Source organism: Rhinatrema bivittatum, chromosome 3 (genome assembly GCF_901001135.1).
Source record: "Rhinatrema bivittatum chromosome 3, aRhiBiv1.1, whole genome shotgun sequence".
Classification (NCBI taxonomy): domain Eukaryota; kingdom Metazoa; phylum Chordata; class Amphibia; order Gymnophiona; family Rhinatrematidae; genus Rhinatrema; species Rhinatrema bivittatum.
Window position 1 is genome coordinate 11,454,693 of NC_042617.1, and position 22,431 is coordinate 11,477,123.

A 22,431-nucleotide genomic window follows, 5' to 3' on the forward strand; every position below is an offset into this window, starting at 1 on the left:
TGACAGAGGAGAGATGAAAACTGAGGCACAGGGAGATAAAGGGACTCACCCCAGGGTCACACAGAGAGTCAGTGACAGAGGAGAGATGAAAACTGAGGCACAGGGAGATAAAGGGACTCACCCCAGGGTCACACAGAGAGTCAGTGACAGAGGAGAGATGAAAACTGAGGCACAGGGAGATAAAGGGACTCACCCCAGGGTCACACAGAGAGTCAGTGACAGAGCTGGGATTAGAACTGAGACACAGGGAGATAAAGGGACTCACCCCAGGGTCACACAGAGAGTCAGTGACAGAGGAGAGGTTAAAACTGAGGCCTAGGGAGATAAAGAGACTCACCCCAGGGTCACACAGAGATTCAGTGACAGAGGAGAGATGAAAACTGAGGCACAGGGAGATAAAGGGACTCACCCCAGGGTCACACAGAGAGTCAGTGACAGAGGAGAGATGAAAACTGAGGCACAGGGAGATAAAGGGACTCACCCCAGGGTCACACAGAGATTCAGTGACAGAGGAGAGGTTAAAACTGAGGCCTAGGGAGATAAAGAGACTCACCCCAGGGTCACACAGAGATTCAGTGACAGAGGAGAGATGAAAACTGAGGCACAGGGAGATAAAGGGACTCACCCCAGGGTCACACAGAGAGTCAGTGACAGAGGAGAGATGAAAACTGAGGTACAGGGAGATAAAGGGACTCACCCCAGGGTCACACAGAGATTCAGTGACAGAGGAGAGGTTAAAACTGAGGCATAGGGAGATAAAGAGACTCACCCCAGGGTCACACAGAGATTCAGTGACAGAGGAGAGATGAAAACTGAGGCACAGGGAGATAAAGGGAGTCACCCCAGGGTCACACAGAGAGTCAGTGACAGAGGAGAGATGAAACCTGAGGCACAGGGAGATAAAGGGACTCACCCCAGGGTCACACAGAGATTCAGTGACAGAGGAGAGATGAAAACTGAGGCCCAGGGAGATAAAGGGACTCACCCCAGGGTCACACAGAGATTCAGTGACAGAGGAGAGATGAAATCTGAGGCCTAGGGAGATAAAGAGACTCACCCCAGGGTCACACAGAGAGTCAGTGACAGAGGAGAGATGAAACCTGAGGCACAGGGAGATAAAGGAACTCACCCCAGGGTCACACAGAGAGTCAGTGACAGAGGAGAGATGAAAACTGAGGCCCAGGGAGATAAAGGGAGTCACCCCAGGGTCACACAGAGATTCAGTGACAGAGGAGAGATGAAAACTGAGGCACAGGGAGATAAAGGGAGTCACCCCAGGGTCACACAGAGATTCAGTGACAGAGGAGAGATGAAAACTGAGGCACAGGGAGATAAAGGAACTCACCCCAGGGTCACACAGAGAGTCAGTGACAGAGGAGAGATGAAAACTGAGGCACAGGGAGATAAAGGGAGTCACCCCAGGGTCACACAGAGATTCAGTGACAGAGGAGAGATGAAAACTGAGGCACAGGGAGATAAAGGAACTCACCCCAGGGTCACACAGAGAGTCAGTGACAGAGGAGAGATGAAAACTGAGGCACAGGGAGATAAAGGGAGTCACCCCAGGGTCACACAGAGAGTCAGTGACAGAGGAGAGATGAAAACTGAGGCCCAGGGAGATAAAGGGACTCACCCCAGGGTCACACAGAGAGTCAGTGACAGAGGAGAGATGAAATCTGAGGCCCAGGGAGATAAAGGGAGTCACCCCAGGGTCACACAGAGAGTCAGTGACAGAGGAGAGATGAAAACTGAGGCCCAGGGAGATAAAGGGAGTCACCCCAGGGTCACACAGAGATTCAGTGACAGAGGAGATGAAAACTGAGGCCCAGGGAGATAAAGAGACTCACCCCAGGGTCACACAGAGATTCAGTGACAGAGGAGAGATGAAAACTGAGGCCTAGGGAGATAAAGAGACTCACCCCAGGGTCACACAGAGAGTCAGTGACAGAGGAGAGGTTAAAACTGAGGCCTAGGGAGATAAGAGACTCACCCCAGGGTCACACAGAGATTCAGTGACAGAGGAGAGATGAAAACTGAGGCACAGGGAGATAAAGAGACTCACCCCAGGGTCACACAGAGAGTCAGTGACAGAGGAGAGATGAAAACTGAGGCCCAGGGAGATAAAGAGACTCACCCCAGGGTCACACAGAGATTCAGTGACAGAGGAGAGATGAAAACTGAGGCCTAGGGAGATAAAGAGACTCACCCCAGGGTCACACAGAGAGTCAGTGACAGAGGAGAGATGAAAACTGAGGCCCAGGGAGATAAAGAGACTCACCCCAGGGTCACACAGAGATTCACTGACAGAGGAGAGATGAAAACTGAGGCACAGGGAGATAAAGGAACTCACCCCAGGGTCACACAGAGAGTCAGTGACAGAGGAGAGATGAAAACTGAGGCACAGGGAGATAAAGGGAGTCACCCCAGGGTCACACAGAGATTCAGTGACAGAGGAGAGATGAAAACTGAGGCACAGGGAGATAAAGGAACTCACCCCAGGGTCACACAGAGAGTCAGTGACAGAGGAGAGATGAAAACTGAGGCACAGGGAGATAAAGGAACTCACCCCAGGGTCACACAGAGAGTCAGTGACAGAGGAGAGATGAAAACTGAGGCACAGGGAGATAAAGGGAGTCACCCCAGGGTCACACAGAGAGTCAGTGACAGAGGAGAGGTTAAAACTGAGGCCTAGGGAGATAAAGAGACTCACCCCAGGGTCACACAGAGAGTCAGTGACAGAGGAGAGATGAAACCTGAGGCACAGGGAGATAAAGGAACTCACCCCAGGGTCACACAGAGAGTCAGTGACAGAGGAGAGATGAAAACTGAGGCCCAGGGAGATAAAGGGACTCACCCCAGGGTCACACAGAGATTCAGTGACAGAGGAGAGATGAAAACTGAGGCCCAGGGAGATAAAGGGACTCACCCCAGGGTCACACAGAGATTCAGTGACAGAGGAGATGAAAACTGAGGCCCAGGGAGATAAAGAGACTCACCCCAGGGTCATACAGAGAGAGTCAGTGTCAGAGGAGAGATGAAAACTGAGGCACAGGGAGATAAAGGGACTCACCCCAGGGTCACACAGAGAGTCAGTGACAGAGGAGAGGTTAAAACTGAGGCCTAGGGAGATAAAGAGACTCACCCCAGGGTCACACAGAGATTCAGTGACAGAGGAGAGATGAAAACTGAGGCACAGGGAGATAAAGAGACTCACCCCAGGGTCACACAGAGAGTCAGTGACAGAGGAGAGATGAAAACTGAGGCCCAGGGAGATAAAGAGACTCACCCCAGGGTCACACAGAGATTCACTGACAGAGGAGAGATGAAAACTGAGGCACAGGGAGATAAAGGGACTCACCCCAGGGTCACACAGAGAGTCAGTGACAGAGCTGAGATTAGAACTGAGGCACAGGGAGATAAAGAGACTCACCCCAGGGTCACACAGAGATTCAGTGACAGAGGAGAGATGAAAACTGAGACCCAGGGAGATAAAGAGACTCACCCCAGGGTCATACAGAGAGAGTCAGTGACAGAGGAGAGATGAAAACTGAGGCACAGGGAGATAAAGGGACTCACCCCAGGGTCACACAGAGAGTCAGTGACAGAGCTGAGATTAGAACTGAGGCACAGGGAGATAAAGAGACTCACCCCAGGGTCACACAGAGAGTCAGTGACAGAGCTGGGATTAGAACTGAGGCCTAGGGAGATAAAGGGACTCACCCCAGGGTCACACAGAGAGTCAGTGACAGAGGAGAGATGAAAACTGAGGCCCAGGGAGATAAAGGGACTCACCCCAGGGTCACACAGAGAGTCAGTGACAGAGGAGAGATGAAAACTGAGGCACAGGGAGATAAAGGGAGTCACCCCAGGGTCACACAGAGAGTCAGTGACAGAGGAGAGATGAAAACTGAGGCCCAGGGAGATAAAGGGAGTCACCCCAGGGTCACACAGAGAGTCAGTGACAGAGGAGAGATGAAAACTGAGGCCCAGGGAGATAAAGGGAGTCACCCCAGGGTCACACAGAGAGTCAGTGACATAGGAGAGATGAAATCTGAGGCCCAGGGAGATAAAGGGAGTCACCCCAGGGTCACACAGAGAGTCAGTGACAGAGGAGAGATGAAAACTGAGGCCCAGGGAGATAAAGGGAGTCACCCCAGGGTCACACAGAGAGTCAGTGACAGAGGAGAGATGAAATCTGAGGCCCAGGGAGATAAAGGGAGTCACCCCAGGGTCACACAGAGAGTCAGTGACAGAGGAGAGATGAAAACTGAAGCACAGGGTGAAAAATCAGTTGTGAAAAGCTCCTTTTATAAACTAAGGCTGCTCCAAGGACTTAAACCATATCTACCCTCTAATGATTTTCGCACAGGGTTGCAGGCACTTGTGTTAATGAGTCTTGATTATTGCAATTAGTTTATCTTGGCTCTCTGAATCGTCGATTAAGGCTTTGCATATAAGACAGAATTCGGCTGCAAGAGTTTGGACTGAAGCCACTCGTAATGACCACATTTCATCTGTTCTCGTTCTTCTCCACTGGTTGCCTATTAAAGGATAAGATGCTGACCAGGATCCACAAGGCCATTAGCCTTTAGGTACTTGTGACCTGGAGACTGGGCTGACCCAGTATGACGTGTCCAATGTCCTTATGTTCAATGACGTGCCACTGCATGTCCGCCCACTCCTAAGCATATACAGGCCTGCAAGGGACTTGGGATCTGCTGATCATTGCCTTCTGCCCGAGCGATCCGTTTGACAGAATATGGAGAACAAGCCGTTAAGCCCGTTAAAACGGGCTACATTAACATTTTTTTGGTTCATTTCCTTCCCCCTCATTCTCCCTCCCACCTCCCCCCACTCTCTCCTCTCTCCCCTCAGTCACTCCTCTCTCTCCCCCCCTCCCTCCTCCCCTCAGTCACTCCTATCTCCCCCTCCCCCAGTCACTCCTCCCTCCCCCTCCCTCCTCCCCTCAGTCACTCCTATCTCCCCCTCCCTCCTCCCCTCAGTCACTCCTCTCTCCCCCTCCCTCCTCCCCTCAGTCACTCCTATCTCCCCCTCCCCCAGTCACTCCTCCCTCCCCTCTCCCTCCTCCCCTCAGTCACTCCTATCTCCCTCCTCCCCTCAGTCACTCCTCTCTCCCCCTCCCCCATCACTCCTCTCTCCCCCCCTCCCCCATCACTCCTCCCCTCAGTCACTCCTCCTCTCCCCCTCCCTCCTCCCCTCAGTCACTCCTATCTCCCCCTCCCCCAGTCACTCCTCCTCCCCTCTCCCTCCTCCCCTCAGTCACTCCTCTCTCCCCCTCCCCATCACTCCTCTCTCCCCCCTCCCCCGTCACTCCTCCCCTCAGTCACTCCTCTCTCCCCCTCCCTCCTCCCCTCAGTCACTCCTATCTCCCCCTCCCCAGTCACTCCTCCCTCCCCTCTCCCTCCTCCCCTCAGTCACTCCTATCTCCCCCCTCCCCCAGTCACTCCTCCCTCCCCTCTCCCTCCTCCCCTCAGTCACTCCTCTCTCCCCCTCCCCCATCACTCCTCTCTCCTCTCTCCCCCCTCCCTCCTCTCTCCCCCCTCTCTCCTCCCCTCAGTCACTCCTCTCTCCCCCCTCCCCTGTCACTCCTCTCTCCCCCCTCCCTCCTCCCCTGAGTCACTCCTCTCTCCCCCCTCTCTCCTCCCCTCAGTCACTCCTCTCTCCCCCCTCCCCTGTCACTCCTCTCTCCCCCCTCTCTCCTCCCCTCAGTCACTCCTCTCTCCCCCCTCCCCTGTCACTCCTCTCTCCCCCCTCCCTCCTCCCCTGAGTCACTCCTCTCTCCCCCCTCTCTCCTCCCCTCAGTCACTCCTCTCTCCCCCCTCCCCTGTCACTCCTCTCTCCCCCCTCCCTCCTCCCCTCAGTCACTCCTCTCTCCCCCTCCCTCCTCCCCTCAGTCACTCCTCTCTCCCCCCTCTCTCCTCCCCTCAGTCACTCCTCTCTCCCCCCTCCCCTGTCACTCCTCTCTCCCCCCTCCCTCCTCCCCTGAGTCACTCCTCTCTCCCCCCCTCTCTCCTCCCCTCAGTCACTCCTCTCTCCCCCCTCCCCTGTCACTCCTCTCTCCTCTCTCCCCCCAGTCACTCCTCTCTCCTCCCCTCATTAGATCTCCGGGGTGTTCCTTCCATCCCTCCCTCCCTTGCGCGCATGCCGCCGCCGCTCCTGGTCTTCGGGCCGCCGCTCCTGCCGCTCCTGGTCTTCGGGCCGCTGCTCCTGCCGCTCTTGCTCTTCGGGCCGCCGCCGCTCCTGGTCTTCGGGCCGCCGCTCCTGCCGCTCCTGGTCTTCGGGCCGCCGCTCCTGCCGCTCCTGGTCTTCGGGCCGCCGCTGCTCCTGGTCTTTGGGCCGCCGCCGCCGCTGCCGCTCCTGGTCTTCGGGCCGCCGCTCCTGCCACTCCTGCTCTTCGGGCCGCCGCCGCTCTTCGGGCCGCTGCCGCCGCTCCTGCCGCTCCTGGTCTTCGGGCCGCCGCTCCTGGTCTTCGGGCCTGTGCCACCGCCGCTCCTGGTCTTCGGGCCGCTGCTCCTGCCGCTCCTGGTCTTCGGGCTGCCGGCGCCGCTCCTGGTCTTCGGGCCTGTGCCACCGCCGCTCCTGGTCTTCGGGCTGCCGCCGCCGCCGCTCTTCGGGCCGCTGCCGCCGCTCCTGCCGCTCCTGGTCTTCGGGCCTGTGCCACCGCCGCTCCTGGTCTTCGGGCCGCTGCTCCTGCCGCTCCTGGTCTTCGGGCCTGTGCCACCGCCGCTCCTGGTCTTCGGGCCGCTGCTCCTGCCGCTCCTGGTCTTCGGGCCTGTGCCACCGCCGCTCCTGGTCTTCGGGCCGCTGCTCCTGCCGCTCCTGGTCTTCGGGCCGCCGGCGCCGCTCCTGGTCTTCGGGCCGCTGCTCCTGCCGCTCCTGGTCTTCGGGCCGCCGCTCCTGCCGCTCCTGGTCTTCGGGCCGCCGCTCCTGCCGCTCCTGGTCTTCGGGCCTCCGCTCCTGGTGCTCCTGGTCTTCGGGCCTCCGCTCCTGGTGCTCCTGGTCTTCGGGCCTCCGCTCCTGCCGCTCCTGGTCTTCGGGTCGCTGCTCCTGCTGCTCCTGGTCTTCGGGCCTCCGCTCCTGGTGCTCCTGGTCTTCGGGTCGCTGCTCCTGCTGCTCCTGGTCTTCGGGCCTCCGCTCCTGGTGCTCCTGGTCTTCGGGTCGCTGCTCCTGCTGCTCCTGGTCTTCGGGCCTCCGCTCCTGCCGCTCCTGGTCTTCGGGCCGCCGCTCCTGCTGCTCCTGGTCTTCGGGCCTCCGCTCCTGGTGCTCCTGGTCTTCGGGCCGCTGCTCCTGCTGCTCCTGGTCTTCGGGCCTCCGCTCCTGCTGCTCCTGGTCTTCGGGTCGCCGCCGCCGCTCCAGCTCTTCGGGCCTGTGCCACCGCCGCTCCTGCAGCGCCATTTTTAAGAGGCACACTGTGACCGACGTGCTCGCATGCGCGGTAGAGCTGCTCTCTACTGCGCATTTGCGGCACGTCGGTCAAGCTTCGTTTATCTAGTTAGATTAGTGTAAGCAGGGTCAGGACCGTTATTGTGCAATTCCCTAACTGAAGATTCAAGGAATGAAGAAAGCTTCACCACTTTTTAAAAACATATTTTTCCCCAGAAGCCTTTGGAATCTGCAGTTAACAGATGAAGTAGCTTTAAGAGAAAAGGAAGCCTAAGTGTTCTGTTATATTTGCACGTAGGATCACTATTTCTCAATGTTTTCTTTTATTTGTAAATATAAATGTTCTTATGTAAGCTGCCAAGAACACTGGCTTGCACAGCACACACACGTTTTAAATAAATAAATAAATACATACATACATAAATAAATAAATAAATAAAGTGACTCACCCGAAGGTCACACAGAGAGTCAGTGACAGAGCTGGGATTAGCACTGAGGCACAAGGAGATAAAGGGACTCACCCAGGGTCACACAGAGAGTCAGTGACAGAGCTGGGATTAGAACTGAGGCACAGGGAGATAAAGGGACTCACCCCAAGGTCACACAGAGAGTCAGTGACAGAGCTGGGATTAGAACTGAGGCACAGGGAGATAAAGGGACTCACCCAGGGTCACACAGAGAGTCAGTGACAGAGCTGGGATTAGAACTGAGACACAGGGAGATAAAGGGACTCACCCTAGGGTCACATAGAGAGTCAGTGACAGCTGCAATTAGAACTGAGACAGAGGTGATAAAGGGACTCACCCCAGGGTCACACAGAGAGTCAGTGACAGAGCTAGGATTAGAACTGAGGCACAGAGAGATAAAGGGACTCACCCCAGGGTCCCACAGAGAGTCAGTGACAGAGCTGTGATTAGAACCGAGACATAGGGAGATAAAGGGACTCACCCTAGGGTCACACAGAGAGTCAGTGACAGAGCTGGGGTTAGAACTGAGGCACAGGGAGATAAAGGGACTCACCCCAGGGTCACACAGAGAGTCAGTGACAGACCTGGGATTAGAACTGAGGCACAGGGAGATAAAGGGACTCACCCCAGGGTCACACAGAGAGTCAGTGACAGAGCTGGGATTAGAACTGAGACACAGGGAATAAAGGGACTCACCCCAGGGTCAAACAGAGAGTCAGTGACAGAGCTGGGATTAGAACTGAGGCACAGGGAGATAAAGGAACTCACTCCAGGGTCACACAGAGAGTCAGTGACAGAGCTGGGGTTAGAACTGAGGCACAGGGAGATAAAGGGACTCACCCCAGGGTCACACAGAGAGTCAGTGACAGAGCTGGGATTAGAACTGAGGCACAGGGAGATAAAGGGACTCACCCCAGGGTCACACAGAGAGTCAGTGACAGAGCCGGGATTAGAACTGAGGCACAGGGAGATAAAGGGACTCACCCCAGGGTCACACAGAGAGTCAGTGACAGAGCAGGGGTTAGAACTGAGGAACAGGGAGATAAAGGGACTCACCCCAGGGTCACACAGAGAGTCAGTGACTGAGCCGGGATTAGAACTGAGGCACAGGGAGATAAAGGGACTCACCCCAGGGTCACACAGAGAGTCAGTGACAGAGCTGGGATTAGAACTGAGGCACAGGGAGATAAAGGGACTCACCCCAGGGTCACACAGAGAGTCAGTGACAGAGCTGGGATTAGAACTGAGGCACAGGGAGATAAAGGGACTCACCCCAGGGTCACACAGAGAGTCAGTGACAGAGCTGGGATTAGAACTGAGGCACAGGGAGATAAAGGGACTCACCCCAGGGTCCCACAGAGAGCCAGTGACAGAGCTGGGATTAGAACTGAGGCACAGGGAGATAAAGGGACTCACCCCTGGGTCACACAGAGAGTCAGTGACAGAGCTGGGGTTAGAACTGAGGCACAGGGAGATAAAGGGACTCACCCCAGGGTCACACAGAGAGTCAGTGACAGAGCTGGGATTAGAACTGAGGCACAGGGAGATAAAGGGACTCACCCCAGGGTCACACAGAGAGTCAGTGACAGAGCTGAGATTAGAACTGAGACACAGGGAGATAAAGGGACTCACCCCAGGGTCACACAGAGAGTCAGTGACAGAGCTGGGATTAGAACTGAGACACAGGGAGATAAAGGGACTCACCCCAGGGTCACACAGAGAGTCAGTGACAGAGCTGGGATTAGAACTGAGGCACAGGGAGATAAAGGGACTCACCCCAGGGTCACACAGAGAGTCAGTGACAGAGCTGGGATTAGAACTGAGACACAGGGAGATATAGGGACTCACCCCAGGGTCACACAGAGAGTCAGTGACTGAGCCGGGATTAGAACTGAGGGACAGGGAGATAAAGGGACTCACCCCAGGGTCACACAGAGAGTCAGTGACTGAGCCGGGATTAGAACTGAGGCACAGGGAGATAAAGGGACTCACCCCAGGGTCACACAGAGAGTCAGTGACAGAGCTGGGATTAGAACTGAGGCACAGAGAGATAAAGGGACTCACCCCAGGGTCCCACAGAGAGTCAGTGACAGAGCTGGGATTAGAACTGAGGCACAGGGAGATATAGGGACTCACCCCAGGGTCACACAGAGAGTCAGTGACTGAGCCGGGATTAGAACTGAGGGACAGGGAGATAAAGGGACTCACCCCAGGGTCACACAGAGAGTCAGTGACTGAGCCGGGATTAGAACTGAGGCACAGGGAGATAAAGGGACTCACCCCAGGGTCACACAGAGAGTCAGTGACAGAGCTGGGATTAGAACTGAGGCACAGAGAGATAAAGGGACTCACCCCAGGGTCCCACAGAGAGTCAGTGACAGAGCTGGGATTAGAACTGAGGCACAGGGAGATAAAGGGACTCACCCCAGGGTCACACAGAGAGTCAGTGACAGAGCACTGCATCCAGCCCTCTGGACGCCGCCGCACCTGGTCCGCGACCTCCAACACCGTCAAAACCACAGCTCGCAGTGGGACTGGCTTTGCTGCTGTTGTCCTTTAGAGTACAAAGGAGCAGAAATTGCTCGTGGGCAGAGTCTCCCAGCGGGAAGATGCATGAGCGCATCCGTTTTTAATGCCGGATGGGAAACCCTGTTGCAAGGGGATGGAGTGGACGAGGGTGTGCAAAGCTGCCCCAAGAGGTCAAGATCTAAGTGCAAAGCATCAGTCACTGCGGGGAGGACAATCTCAGCGCCTCAGCGCGCCCTCAATCCTGACTGACGGGGGGTCCAATTAAGCAGGATCACTTCCCAGACGTTCTCTGGCAGGGAGGTATCCATGTTAACCCTTTTTTGCCTGTGGAAATTTACGCTCTTCTAGAGACGAAATGATTATTAATGTAAGGCGATCCGAACCTTCTTTCTTCACTAAAACAGTAAGTTTTGAAGGGGGAAGGATCTCCCATGGGGACAGCTGCCTGCAAGCCCTGTAAAAGGACGCCCGCCTCTTCTGGCTGAAAGGGAACCTGTTGAGGAGAGGGTGGCTGCAGAGCTCACAGGGGGATCCCCTCCCTGTTCTCCAATTCTGCTGGGGAGGCCGAGAGAGCTCTGGGCTGCCGGCTCTTAGATCAGAATGAAAAAAAAACTCTGTCACAGGCTGAGCTATGAAGGCTGCACCAGCACAAGGCCAGGGCCAGAGCCAGGCAAGCACAACGATGCCGGCCTGCTCTGCACCCAAATCCCCATGAAGTCAGACTCAGAGACTGCATGCCTATACCCTAGAAGAGGGGAGAAATGGGGCTACGGGAGGGACATTCAATGGATAAATAATGATCCAGAAATAACCTTTTCCGTTCCGAGTAAAGAAGAGGTCGTGATGGCAGGGGGGTGGGGGGGGGTAGACTCGGGAGCAGGGTTAGAAAACCTTATTTCCGATACGGCGGGCAGTGTTTGTGTCACTGTGGGAGTTTACGCACGCATCTTCCCAGGCACACAAAGCAGCAGAGCGGAAAGGGTGGTGGATGCATGGCACGGCCTCACAGTAAAGCTGGTGGAGACAGAAACAGTGACAGAGTTCAAGAAAGCCTGAGAAAAGCCCAGAGGTTCCCCTAGTGGTGGTGAAGCGAGGTCTATGGCACTGTGTCCTGATATTCAATGTTTCAATCATCCCTTCAGCAGTCCCAGCACCGCTGCAACAGCAGCCGTCGTAGCGTGTGCTGGAGACAGGGTAAAAGGAGGACCCTTCATTCTCCCCTTGAACCAGGAGGACCTCTCTTTCGCCCTGTCACCCCGCAGCATGCTGCAGCTGTTGCACGTCTGGCAGGAGGGGAGGTACAAGCTGGGAGCCAGAGCAGCAGTCTGGAATAGCCTGCAGAATCGGGCAGCCAGGGTGGTGCATCTTGGATACTGAAAGATCACTGTGAAACAGGCAGGCACCCCACATCTGCAGATCATCTAGGGGATGAAAGGTACCTTTTAAACCTCCCCTTTTCCCCGTTCTCCCTCCCCTCCACCCCCTAGCCTGGGAGGAAGCCTTGGACTCCCCGAGCAGCCAGAAGGGACAGTACCTCAAACTCTACACAAGCACGATGCACCTCCAAAGAAAAGAGGCAGAAGGGAGCAGGCTGACCCCCCTGAGACCACAGTGCATTTTACTTACGTTCAGAGTACCGAATGATGCGGCTGACCGAGTCCCCGGGTCCGAAAACGGTGATGGGAGTAAGGCGCACCTCGTAGCTCTGGGGTACCTTCAGATCCAGGAGGACGTAGTTCTGCAGCAGGCCCTTCTGCAAGCCACGCACCGGGATGGACTTACTGAAAGAGCTCCGCAAATTCACCTGCAGTCAGAAACCACAGCCAGGTCAGCACAGTCCCTACCGCACGATTTATGAAGCCAAGTGTCACATTGCTCATCTCAAGAAGAAACCTGACACATTGAGCTGTCAAACAAAGCTGGGTCTAGCAAAAGGGAACAAGTTCTCCTTCAGAGGAATTCATAACCAAAAATCTTTTGCTCTACAAATGATCACAGAGACACAGAAAACGTCTGGCCCGGGAGCTTGGCGGCTACACTGTGCACTGCCAAGTGGAAGGGTTCCTGGTTTGATCTTCCACTCCCTGGGGAGGCAGCGTTCACAGCCCCTGCCCAAGGGAGGGAGGAAGTTGTGGTCACTGCTCAAAGGTGACACCTAGTGGCTGAATTAAGGACCCATGATTTCAGGTTTCCGGAAGGAGCTCTGGTGCATGGCCCCCCAAGCAAACACGGTGACTGCAATGGCCAGACGAGGTACGGGGGGCAGTTATAAAATGGGGGGGGGGGGGGGGGGGGAAATCCCTGTGAGGCATGACACCACTACTCCCCCAACTGAGGTCTCTCTGGCGTTTCCCTCTGTAGCTAGGGATCCTCCATGTCCATCCCAGGCTTTCCTGAATTCTGCCACTGTTTTTGTCTTCACCGTCTCACCTGGGAGGCCGTTCCGTGCAACCTCCACCCTTTCCACGAGGAAATATGTTTTGATGTTGCTCTTGCACCTACCCCCTTGAAGCCTCAAACCGGGACCTTTTGCTCTAGAACATTCTTTCCTCTGAAACGTTTTTTTTCAGGTATTTGAATATTTGGATACAAACATAATAAATATATCATAGCAAGACAACAATAAAACAAATAAAAACATTACAAAAAATACCCAAATAAAATAGACAGCATAAAAGCATAACAAAACCCGTAGCTCTGATTGTAATATCTGCAATCCAAAAAGGACTGGTGAATGGCCCATCCTCTCAGTATCATCACCCACAACCCATTCCAGGACCCCCTCACATGCCTGCTTAAAAAGATATTTTCTACTTTCTTTCTAAAATCAAGTAAGAAGGATCCAGGCGTAATTTCGAGGGGTAAGTTCATTCCAGAGCATGGTACTTGCAGCACAGAAAGTTCGCTCTCTGCAATCCGCAGGCTGAACCTGGCATAGTGATGGGACAGAGAAGTAAAAGCCGAGGTGACAGTCTCGGTGTACGGACAGGCTGATACATTTTTAAAACAGAATTAAGACAACCAGCTGCTAATCCATAAATTGCTTTGAACCTAATTGTAAAATGAATAGGTAAAGCCGATGAAGGGAATAACGCGCTCATGGATGCTTTTCCCTGTTACAGCTCCAGCGGCTGCACTGGGCATCAATCGTAAAGTCAATCGAAGAGCCAGGTAAACCCTAAATAAAGAGAATTGCACTAGTCAATACCAGGCAGCGCCGGACCATGCAGCACGGCTTTTAAGTCCATTCCAGAGAGAAAAGAAACACAAGAGGCGGGATGAAAGGAGCCATGCCTAGGCTGGAGGTGGTCCTCAGCTCCCTTAGTGGCGTCCTGGTGGCGGTAGATCTTTTACGAGTCTGATTATTCGGAGGCAGGAGGGCTTTATTTCATGCTCCCTACTTACTGTACTTACACGGAGCCTCACTAAAGTGTTCGTGCATTTAAAACTGAAAGGGGGAATTCGGAGCAGCCAGCGCTGTTGGCCCACGTGCACGCCCCACGCCGTGACCCTTTGATAATCAGCAGCCACAGATTACCAGCCCGTGGGGTACTTTCCTGCAGGCCCGGGGGGGGGGGGGGGGGGGGTGAGCATCTCAAAATGCTGCTGGTGGCAGTGGGTCACTCTTTCCTGCCTGCTCGAAGCTCCTGGGTCCAGCCGTGCAGCAGCCCCCTTATGCTAATTGCAGACAGTGCGGGTGAGTGGCCCTTTACCTCCAGCAGGCCTGCTGAGACCCGGGAAGGAGGTGGCGGCGGCAGGTGGAGAGGCGGGGGTGGGGTGGGGGGAAGCTCCTTAGCGTGAGCAATCACCAGTCCCTACAGCGGACTGGCGTCAGATTCAGATTGCTTTAATGGCATGACAGGTTTATATGTGAGGCCAAACTAATACACAGAATGATTAAAAGAGCAAGAGAAAATCATTACAAACTAAGAGCAGTACCGTTCCGGGTCAGAGAACGCAAAACAATAAGGTTCTGGTGCTGCTCAGCTTACATTTCTGGCCGGGTGGCAGGATATTAACTCTGAGGAACACTGTGTGTGCTTACGATACAGAATGAAATGCAAATTGCTGGGGTTCTGGCCATCCTTAAGCAATGCATCAACTAATTCCGCTTACTTATCTCATGTCAGTCCCGTGAGGCTGGTCACAGGATGCGCTACATTTCTGTGTCCTCTCACACTCTCCAGCCCCCCTCACACCAGTCTCTCTCTCTCGCTCTCCCCCCTCTCCAGTTCACAGCGGTGGCCGCTGAAAAGCTGCAGGAGGTCACAGCAAACCCCCATCCAGCCCTGTCCCTGGTCGTGGGGATTCCCACAGCGCGCAGGCAGCTGAGAGAGTCCTCGGAAAGTGCTGGCAGGAGATACAGCGGAGCGCTGCCGTTCTCGGGCATCATTCAGCCGCAGGGAGCCAGGCCAGGCCAGGAGCTTCTTAGGGTGATCGGGCGGGCCTGGATTTAGGCACAGACAACGTAGGCACGCGCCCCAAGACTTGGATTCCCCCTGCTGCTTTCTGATTTCCAGGGGGAAGCGAAGGAGCGAAACCCCCTGCCCCAAGTCCTCTTCCTATGGAGGCCAGCATCATAAATCTGACCCTGGGATCAGGTGGCTCTGGCACAGATTCTGGCTTTCTCCCATTGCACTCCCAGCTTCAGTGCCAACAATGGGTCCATAGCTCTTAAAAACCCAATACAAAATTCAGATTATGAAGAGAAACTAGGGTGACCTGGTGGTGATTTCATGCAACAAATAACTGGAAAGGGGTTCAGCAGGTCAGGATCTGGGGATCCCTGGCTGGTTTGGGCCCGGATTGGATGTGAGGCTTCACCTTTTCTGAAGGAGCTGCAGCCCATACCCTGCTCTCCGCTGCTTTCCAATCACCCCTGACTGCAGCCTCTGTACGACGCAGCCGCATCTTCCTCCGGCCCAGGCCGCTCAGAGCTCCCACTTCCCGGAGGGAGATTTCGGGTCACCACCTTCAGCTCTGCATTGCTGGAAGAACATGCACAGCCCTCAGGTGCGGGTCATGCATTGGTGGAATTGTATCCTCCTCACTCAGGCAATCCTCAACAAAGCCAGTCCAACCGGCACGCGCTTCCACTTCAAAATACAGCGGCAGACCGGGCCGTTCTGTGGGCTGGCAAGGAGCCACAGCGGGCTGGCACACCTTCAGCCGCTCACTTCCGCTCTGTGCTGCCCTATCTTCTCCTCTGGGCTCGGAAGAGCCCTACTAAGGGCCCTGCAGGGCCACATGTGGCCCCTCTTCCCCAGATGGCGTTTCTCTGCCACAAGTCGCAGCAGATTCCGTGTCAGCTGAAGGATGACTCTGAACCCCCTGAAAATCTGAGGCGGCTCAGGATGGGGCCACTACACTCCCTTCAAGCAGAGTCCATCATTCCTAGGCCTCCCTTCTATTGACTTCTAATATACTGTATTACTTACATCGTTTTATATTCTTAAACAAATGATGGGGACATTTTATTATAAGTAATGCTATTTCAGAAGAAAATTCTTTCACCGAGTCTCATATTCAACTGTCTGTGCTGTATTCCTGCTTTATGTTATCAGTGTGACACCAACAAGTAGCAGGGCTGATCTGCTCTTCAGCTGTCTGTGCTGTATTCATGCTTTACATGCATCAGTGTGACACATCCATGCGGCAGTGATGAAGATCTGCTCCTCAGCTGTCTGTGCTGTATTCATGCTTTACATGCATCAGTGTGACACATCCATGCGGCAGTGATGAAGATCTGCTCCTCAGCTGTCTGTGCTGTATTCGTGTTTTACGTGTATCAGTGTGACACATCCATGCGGCAGTGATGAAGATCTGCTCTTCAGCTGTCTGTGCTGTATTCGTGTTTTACGTGTATCAGCATGATGCCTGCCTTGGGCTCTGATAAGAACCAATCCAGCAGTGTTCCCAATTTTCTCAGATTCAAAGCAGTGGGGGCAGTTAAGTGGAAGAAGCTTTCAGAATTTTTAAGCACTAACATCACCTCAGGAAAGAAAGCAAAACCAGAACAGAAATGATTTTGTTTGTTTGTATGGAATGATGTAAACTGTTTTCTTCCAGGGCTGCTGCTTCTAGGAAGCTTTTCAATCTAGAGAAACATTGGTTGGAGCGGTTGAAGGGCACCTTCAGGAGACGCTCCCTGCAGTGACCACGGTTTCCTGGAAAATTTTCCATTACGCTTTCAGCCAGCAGTTGCAAGGAAGAGAGAACGGTCGTACTGCTTGAATCTTGCATGCAGTGCACAAGGAAAATTCACCCCTGCTGCCTGTCACAAGGCCCTGGCAAGTGGGGTGCTGATGGGAAAATGAGTCAGGGTATCGGGGATCATTGTTCCCACAGTACTAAACCCTCCCGGAAGGGAGGGACCTCCTGATTACATGCCCTGGGATTTCCAGGCAAGCTACATGTCAGGTGCAGCATGTAGCTCCCTGCCCCTGAGGGCTTACAATCTAAGTTGGTACCTGGAGCAGTGAAGGATGAATTTACTTGCTCTAACCATGAGGCCACTCCTCCTCCACTGGACTCCTGTTATTGACTCACACATCTGCATACTCACTCACACACACCCCCACCCAGAGCACTCTCTCCACTGTTTAAAAGCGGCAAGATCATTCTTCCTGATGCCAGGGACCTGCCCGCAGAGACGCAGCATGGGCACAGCAGCCTGGCGCCTCCATATTCAGACTCAGGACTCGCAGTGCAGCAGAATCCCGAGAGTGGGGGTACAGCACGGACCGAGGCAGCGTCATCACGGGGACCGCACACAGAGGCCAGGGTGGAGGAGCTGGGGGAGAGAGTCGCATCTTTTCCAGCCACACCTGGAAGGAAGGGGCTCGGTTTACCAGTTTCGCCGTCAGAAAGGTCGCAGCTGTTCGGGGCAGGGGCAGAAAATAAAAACCTTTATGACTGAAAACTGAAGCACAGGCTGCGCAGAAGGACAGACAGGAGTGAAGTGTGTGAAAACGGACGTTGATGTGCGCGCGGGATTTTAAAAAGGATTTCTGCGCGCAGAAGTCCCCATTGGAAAATCAATAGCGGGTGTCTGCTTGTAAAAAAAGGAGCGCAGGAAACAGGATTTTACGCACGTACAGGCCGATGCAATAATGTGCGCGTAAAAAACGTGCTTCTAAACTGGGCGCCTGCTTTTTTATCACCCGCACCATCACCTTTCTTGGGTGCTCAATGCAACAGGCAAATGAGCCGCCGCGCTATAAAGGCCGCGCTAGGGATAAATTGTGCGTTCCCGCCGCGACCATGGCATCGGGTGCCCAGGAGACCTGGCTGTGCTCGGGTTCGTTTTCCTAACCTGACCGCTGCCAAGACCTTTTTTTTTTTTTCCATGACGCTGCTTTGGTTCCTCCAACTTAGTATCGCGATGATATTAAGTCAGAGGAGCCACAGAAAAGCAGTATGTTCTGCATTTCTGTTCAGGTTTTGGGGCGTCTCAAGACTCCGGGGCTGGCCTTAAAGTTTGAGGATTAAAACGTGCGCGTCGGGTGCACGTTTTTTTTAAATATCAGGGGTACTAGCTAATATAGCATTTACACGCTGGTTTGGACGCGCTGATCCCCTTACTGCAACCGCGGGTTAACCTGTGCATTAGCCTGAGCGCACCATATTGCATCGGCCTGAATGTTAGGTTTCCCGGGGGGGGGGGGTGCATGCCGGGTCCCGGGCACAACACACACACACCCGCCGAAGCGTGCAGATAAAAACGTCCCCCACGGGGACCTCCCTGTTGGGCCCGCCCTGCTCCAAGCCGAGGAACACGCTCGCTGCCTCCATTGCCCCGTTTAGACCTGCAGAGTCAGGTGGCGCTCAGGTGGCGTCGCTCCACTAGAGAAAAAGGCAAGTAAGATGGCGACTTCCTAGAGGCCGCTCTGACTGAGAGCTCTGCTGGCCACTGTCGTCTATTAACTTGGAGCTCCACTGGTGAAATGTAAGGGGAAGGTGCAGGGGTGGCCCCCCTCGAATCCCTGCTGCCTCCTGGAAGGGAGGACCAAGAAAACCGGACGGTAGACGGTCAGACAAAGTGGGATTAGACCAATCTCCTTAGATATAGGGACTCTTTTATTAAAATTACAGTCCATAAAATATGCCCGACTATCTCTGTCTCTCATGGGCCAGCAAGCTTAGGCGCTCTTGGGATTCTCTTTTACAACATTGATGAGAAGGTGTCCTGTCATTCAAGCTTTTTTATAGGATGGTCTCTCTCTTGTGACCCCGCAGCTGTTTTGTGTGTACTTCACCTCTGTTTACAAATCTCCTTTCCCTGAAAAGGAAACCAAAACGTGGTGACCAGAATGGATCCCTCCCCATCACTCCACGGCCTGCCAAAGGCTTCTTCCGGAGTCCCCGCTCATGCTGTGGCCTCCCCAGCTCCCTCCTTACCAGGAGCTCCAGAACGCTTCCCTCTGCCCCCAGGCTCCTTCCAAGCCACAGCACCGACACCTGATGCCCAATAATGGGGGACGGGAGAAAGAACTGGCTCCTGCCTTCAGGAACATCTCTGGGCTTGAGCTGGGAAGTGCAACAGGGTGTTAAGGTGTGCGGCTCTGTCAGCCTCCAGGCTACGGCGACTTCCACACGAGTGGCCCACAGGGGCCAAAGGGTCGACTGTGGATGATGCCTCTTTCCTGCTCAAAGTGCACGAACGAAAGGTACCGCTACAAATGCACCTGATTAGGTCACCTTCAGACGCCCTCCTCGGCTGACTGCCAGCTCGCTTTCAAACACCTCTCCTGATGAAGTCAAGCAGTTATAAATGATTTTGTTACTCCCATTTGAAAACAATGCATCTAATCACTCAAGTGGCCTTATGCAGCTGCCTATCACACTTAATTAGGAGCTTTTCAAAGCCTGGATGTTTTAATAAACCCACGTTAAAGGAACGTACACCCTCTGCACAGCAGCCAGCATAACAAAGCTGCAAAAGTCACTCTGCTGCAGCCTAAAATGTTCTTTGTAAGCATAAGCCACAGACAGCCTGCTCTGCGCCTAGGACTCCCAACAGGCTCTATTTATTTATTTAGATTTTTTTATATTCTGCTTTTTGCACTTTTTCAGCACTTCAAAGCAGATTACATTCAGGTACCGTAGTTAGTTCCCTATCCCCAGAGGGCTTAGTCCTGGTTTTCTCTATCTCCCCCATCCCCTTCCCCAGAAGCACAGATGGTTCTGCTTTTCTCAGAGAAGTCAGAATTGTAAGTCCATGCATGAAAGCCAGGATTGGATCACTCTGTCCTGAAATTTAAAAAATGGAGCCAGTTACTTCAGGACTAACCACTTTAGCATGTGACTCACAAATTACAAATCAGACTGAGGTCAGCTAGCCCATACTGGCTCTGACATGCCCAGTGACACCGCGCGCACTGCACAGACGGGATTGCCAGATGACTCTGATTTTTTGGGCTTCCGTGGAGGGTGGGGCTTTTGAGTGCAGTCTTAGTAGCTGCACTCACTGACTGATGAAGATAGTGGCTGGACGTGGGGTTTGGGGGCTCAGATGTTTGCAGGGTGGGGATAGAGGCAGCGTGCCACTGAGCTGAATCAGTGCATAGGGACGACGGCGGATGAAATCCACCCCTGGCATCCAGCACCCTTTCTGTGAAGAAATATTTCCTTGTGATACTCCTGAGTCTACCCCTCGAAGCTTCTGTCTAGTGAAAAATGCTTCTTAGGCGTTATTTACAGTGTCTCTGCTGTATGGCGGCCGCTGATGTAAATTCTGCTCCATTTCCGCGGTCCTTCTCTGCAGTGCCTTCATTCCGTCTCTGACCTTTTGCGCATATGGACTGCAGAGGTGGACACCTTGTTCCAGGTGAGATGTCAGGAACGGCCTGTACAGAGGCATTGTCGCCTCCGGCTTGGGCTCTTCTCGTACTGTTTTGCTCCCTTGGTGTTTCCCCCAATCTGATCACCCCAGGACTTCTCTCCTGATCAGCGCACATCGCACACTGCTCTCCCGGGTGCCTTCTCCCCAAGGCGCGCGAGACTACGCATCTTCAATCAAACTCGTACTCGCCAAACTCTCGACCAACACTCCGGCCTTCTCGGGAGAGCCTTCGTTTTTTTTTCTTCCCCCGTCTGGAGCGCCCAGGCCTGCTGCGGGTCTGCATCTCCTCTGTAAAGGGACGAGCCTTTCCCTACTGGCACCGCGACAACACTGAACCCGCCCGGGGCACCAAGGCCCGACGCTTGAGCTGCTACAAGCTACGGCCGAAATCTCCGACACCCAAACGCGGAGCAGGCGACGCCGGACGGAGCGGACGCGCTCCTTCTGTCACCTGTTTCCGCAGCTCCGCCCACGCGTTTGTCCGAGACTGGAGAAATTCTCCGTCCGTCTCATATGGTGTTTTGTAGAACGGCCGGGGGGGAAAGGCTTTGATCAGTCATCAGAAGGAGCACACCTCTTGCGTATGTTGGTTTTTATTCACCTTAAGGCAGAATTTGGCAAACAGTTCCTCGGCGTCTTTACAGAGACAAACACTTGCACTGGTCCGCTAACCTGACACACCAAACTGGAGAGCTCTGAAACGGCCGCGCTGCTGCCAGCAGATCTCTAGCACACATCATCCTTCCAGGTCACCCAGTGCTGCACTTACTTGTTCTCCTAATTCTGCCATTCTTTATGGGTCTGTGTGTGGTGGGGGGGGAGTGAGGCGGGACTGGCCTTTTGAGGAAGAATCAGCCCCTGGGTTTCTTTAATGCGGCCCTGTAAGGTTCCCAGGTCTGATTACTGCTTGCTGGGGACACTTTTGCAATTGTGCAGAGCCCACACACAGGGCCCGGCTCCATTAATCCCGACGGCAGGGGGATAATGAAGGATGATTGCGCCGCGGACATTTAAGGATTATTTGCATGTTCTGCTCGGCGCGCGCCTATTACAGATGTAGCGATGTGCTCCTTACATCTGTGTTAGGATTATTTATGGTCCTGACAGCGCTGAAAGGCTGCAAGTTAGCTTGGTGCGTGTGAGTAAGGGCCCTGATGGATGGTGCTGTTACTTCCGATCTGCGTTGCTCCTGAGCACAGGCAGCTGCCTCTCTATGCCTGAGGAAGCCTGGCATAAGGAAGCCTACACCAGGTGGGATTTGTTTTTTCCCTATTCTTATTTCATAATGAACAGCCTCCTAATGGGAAGAGGTGAAAACTGCTGCCCAGGAAAGCTAATCCACTTTCTACCATCAGGCCACTGGGAAGCACTCTGCAGCCTGGGGCTGGAAATACATCCTCACCGCAGTGGCTTAGAAGCTTTTAACCCTCAATGCCATCTTTTATAAGAATATAAGACTTACCAAACTGGTAAAAGTGAGGGTTCATCAAACCCAGTACCCTGTTTCCAGCAGTGGCCAACCCAGGTCACAAGTGCCTGCCAGGATCCCAAAAGGTCGACAGATTCCATCCTGATTATCCCAGGGATCTCCCCAACTCCACCTTAATAAAGGTTTATGGACTTTTCCTGCAGGAACTTGTCCCAACCTTTTTTAAACACAGCTATACGAATAGCTTTCACCACATCCTCTGGCAACAAATTCTAGAGCTTAATTATGCATTGAGTAAAAAAAAAATTATCTTATTAGTTTTAAATGTATTACCTATTAACTTCATTGTGTGTCCCCTGGTCTTTGTACTTTTCAAAAGAGTAAACAACTAATTAACGTTTACTCACTCCATTCCACTCATTATTTTATAAACCTCCATCATGTCTCTCCTCAACCATCTCTTCTCCAAGCTGAAGATCCCTAACCGCTTTAGCCTTTCCTCATAGGGGAGCTGTTCCATCCCCTTTATCATCTTGGCTGCCCTTCTCAGTACCTTTTCTAATCCTGCTATATCTTTCTTGAGATGTGGTGACCAGAACTGCACACAATACTCAGGATGAGGTCGCACTATAGAGAGATAGAGGCATTATGATATTCTCTGTTTTATTCTCCATTCTTGTCCTAATAATCCCCAGCTTTCTATTTGCTTTCCTGGCTGCTGCTGCTCACTGAGCAGAAGGTGTCAATGTATTATCAAT

At 53.6% G+C, this 22,431-nt stretch overlaps 1 protein-coding gene across 5 annotated transcripts in view; it reads right to left on the reverse strand.

Annotated features, from left to right (window-relative positions):
• The window catches only part of MDGA1 (MAM domain containing glycosylphosphatidylinositol anchor 1), a 506,987-nt gene that overhangs the window by 216,028 nt on the left and 268,528 nt on the right, over positions 1 to 22,431 (reverse strand). For all 5 annotated transcript variants that reach the window (XM_029592906.1, XM_029592908.1, XM_029592909.1 and 2 more), the window contains one exon: positions 12,027 to 12,204. In XM_029592906.1, the coding sequence (XP_029448766.1) occupies positions 12,027 to 12,204 (178 nt within the window). The remainder of the gene's footprint in view (positions 1 to 12,026; positions 12,205 to 22,431) is intronic.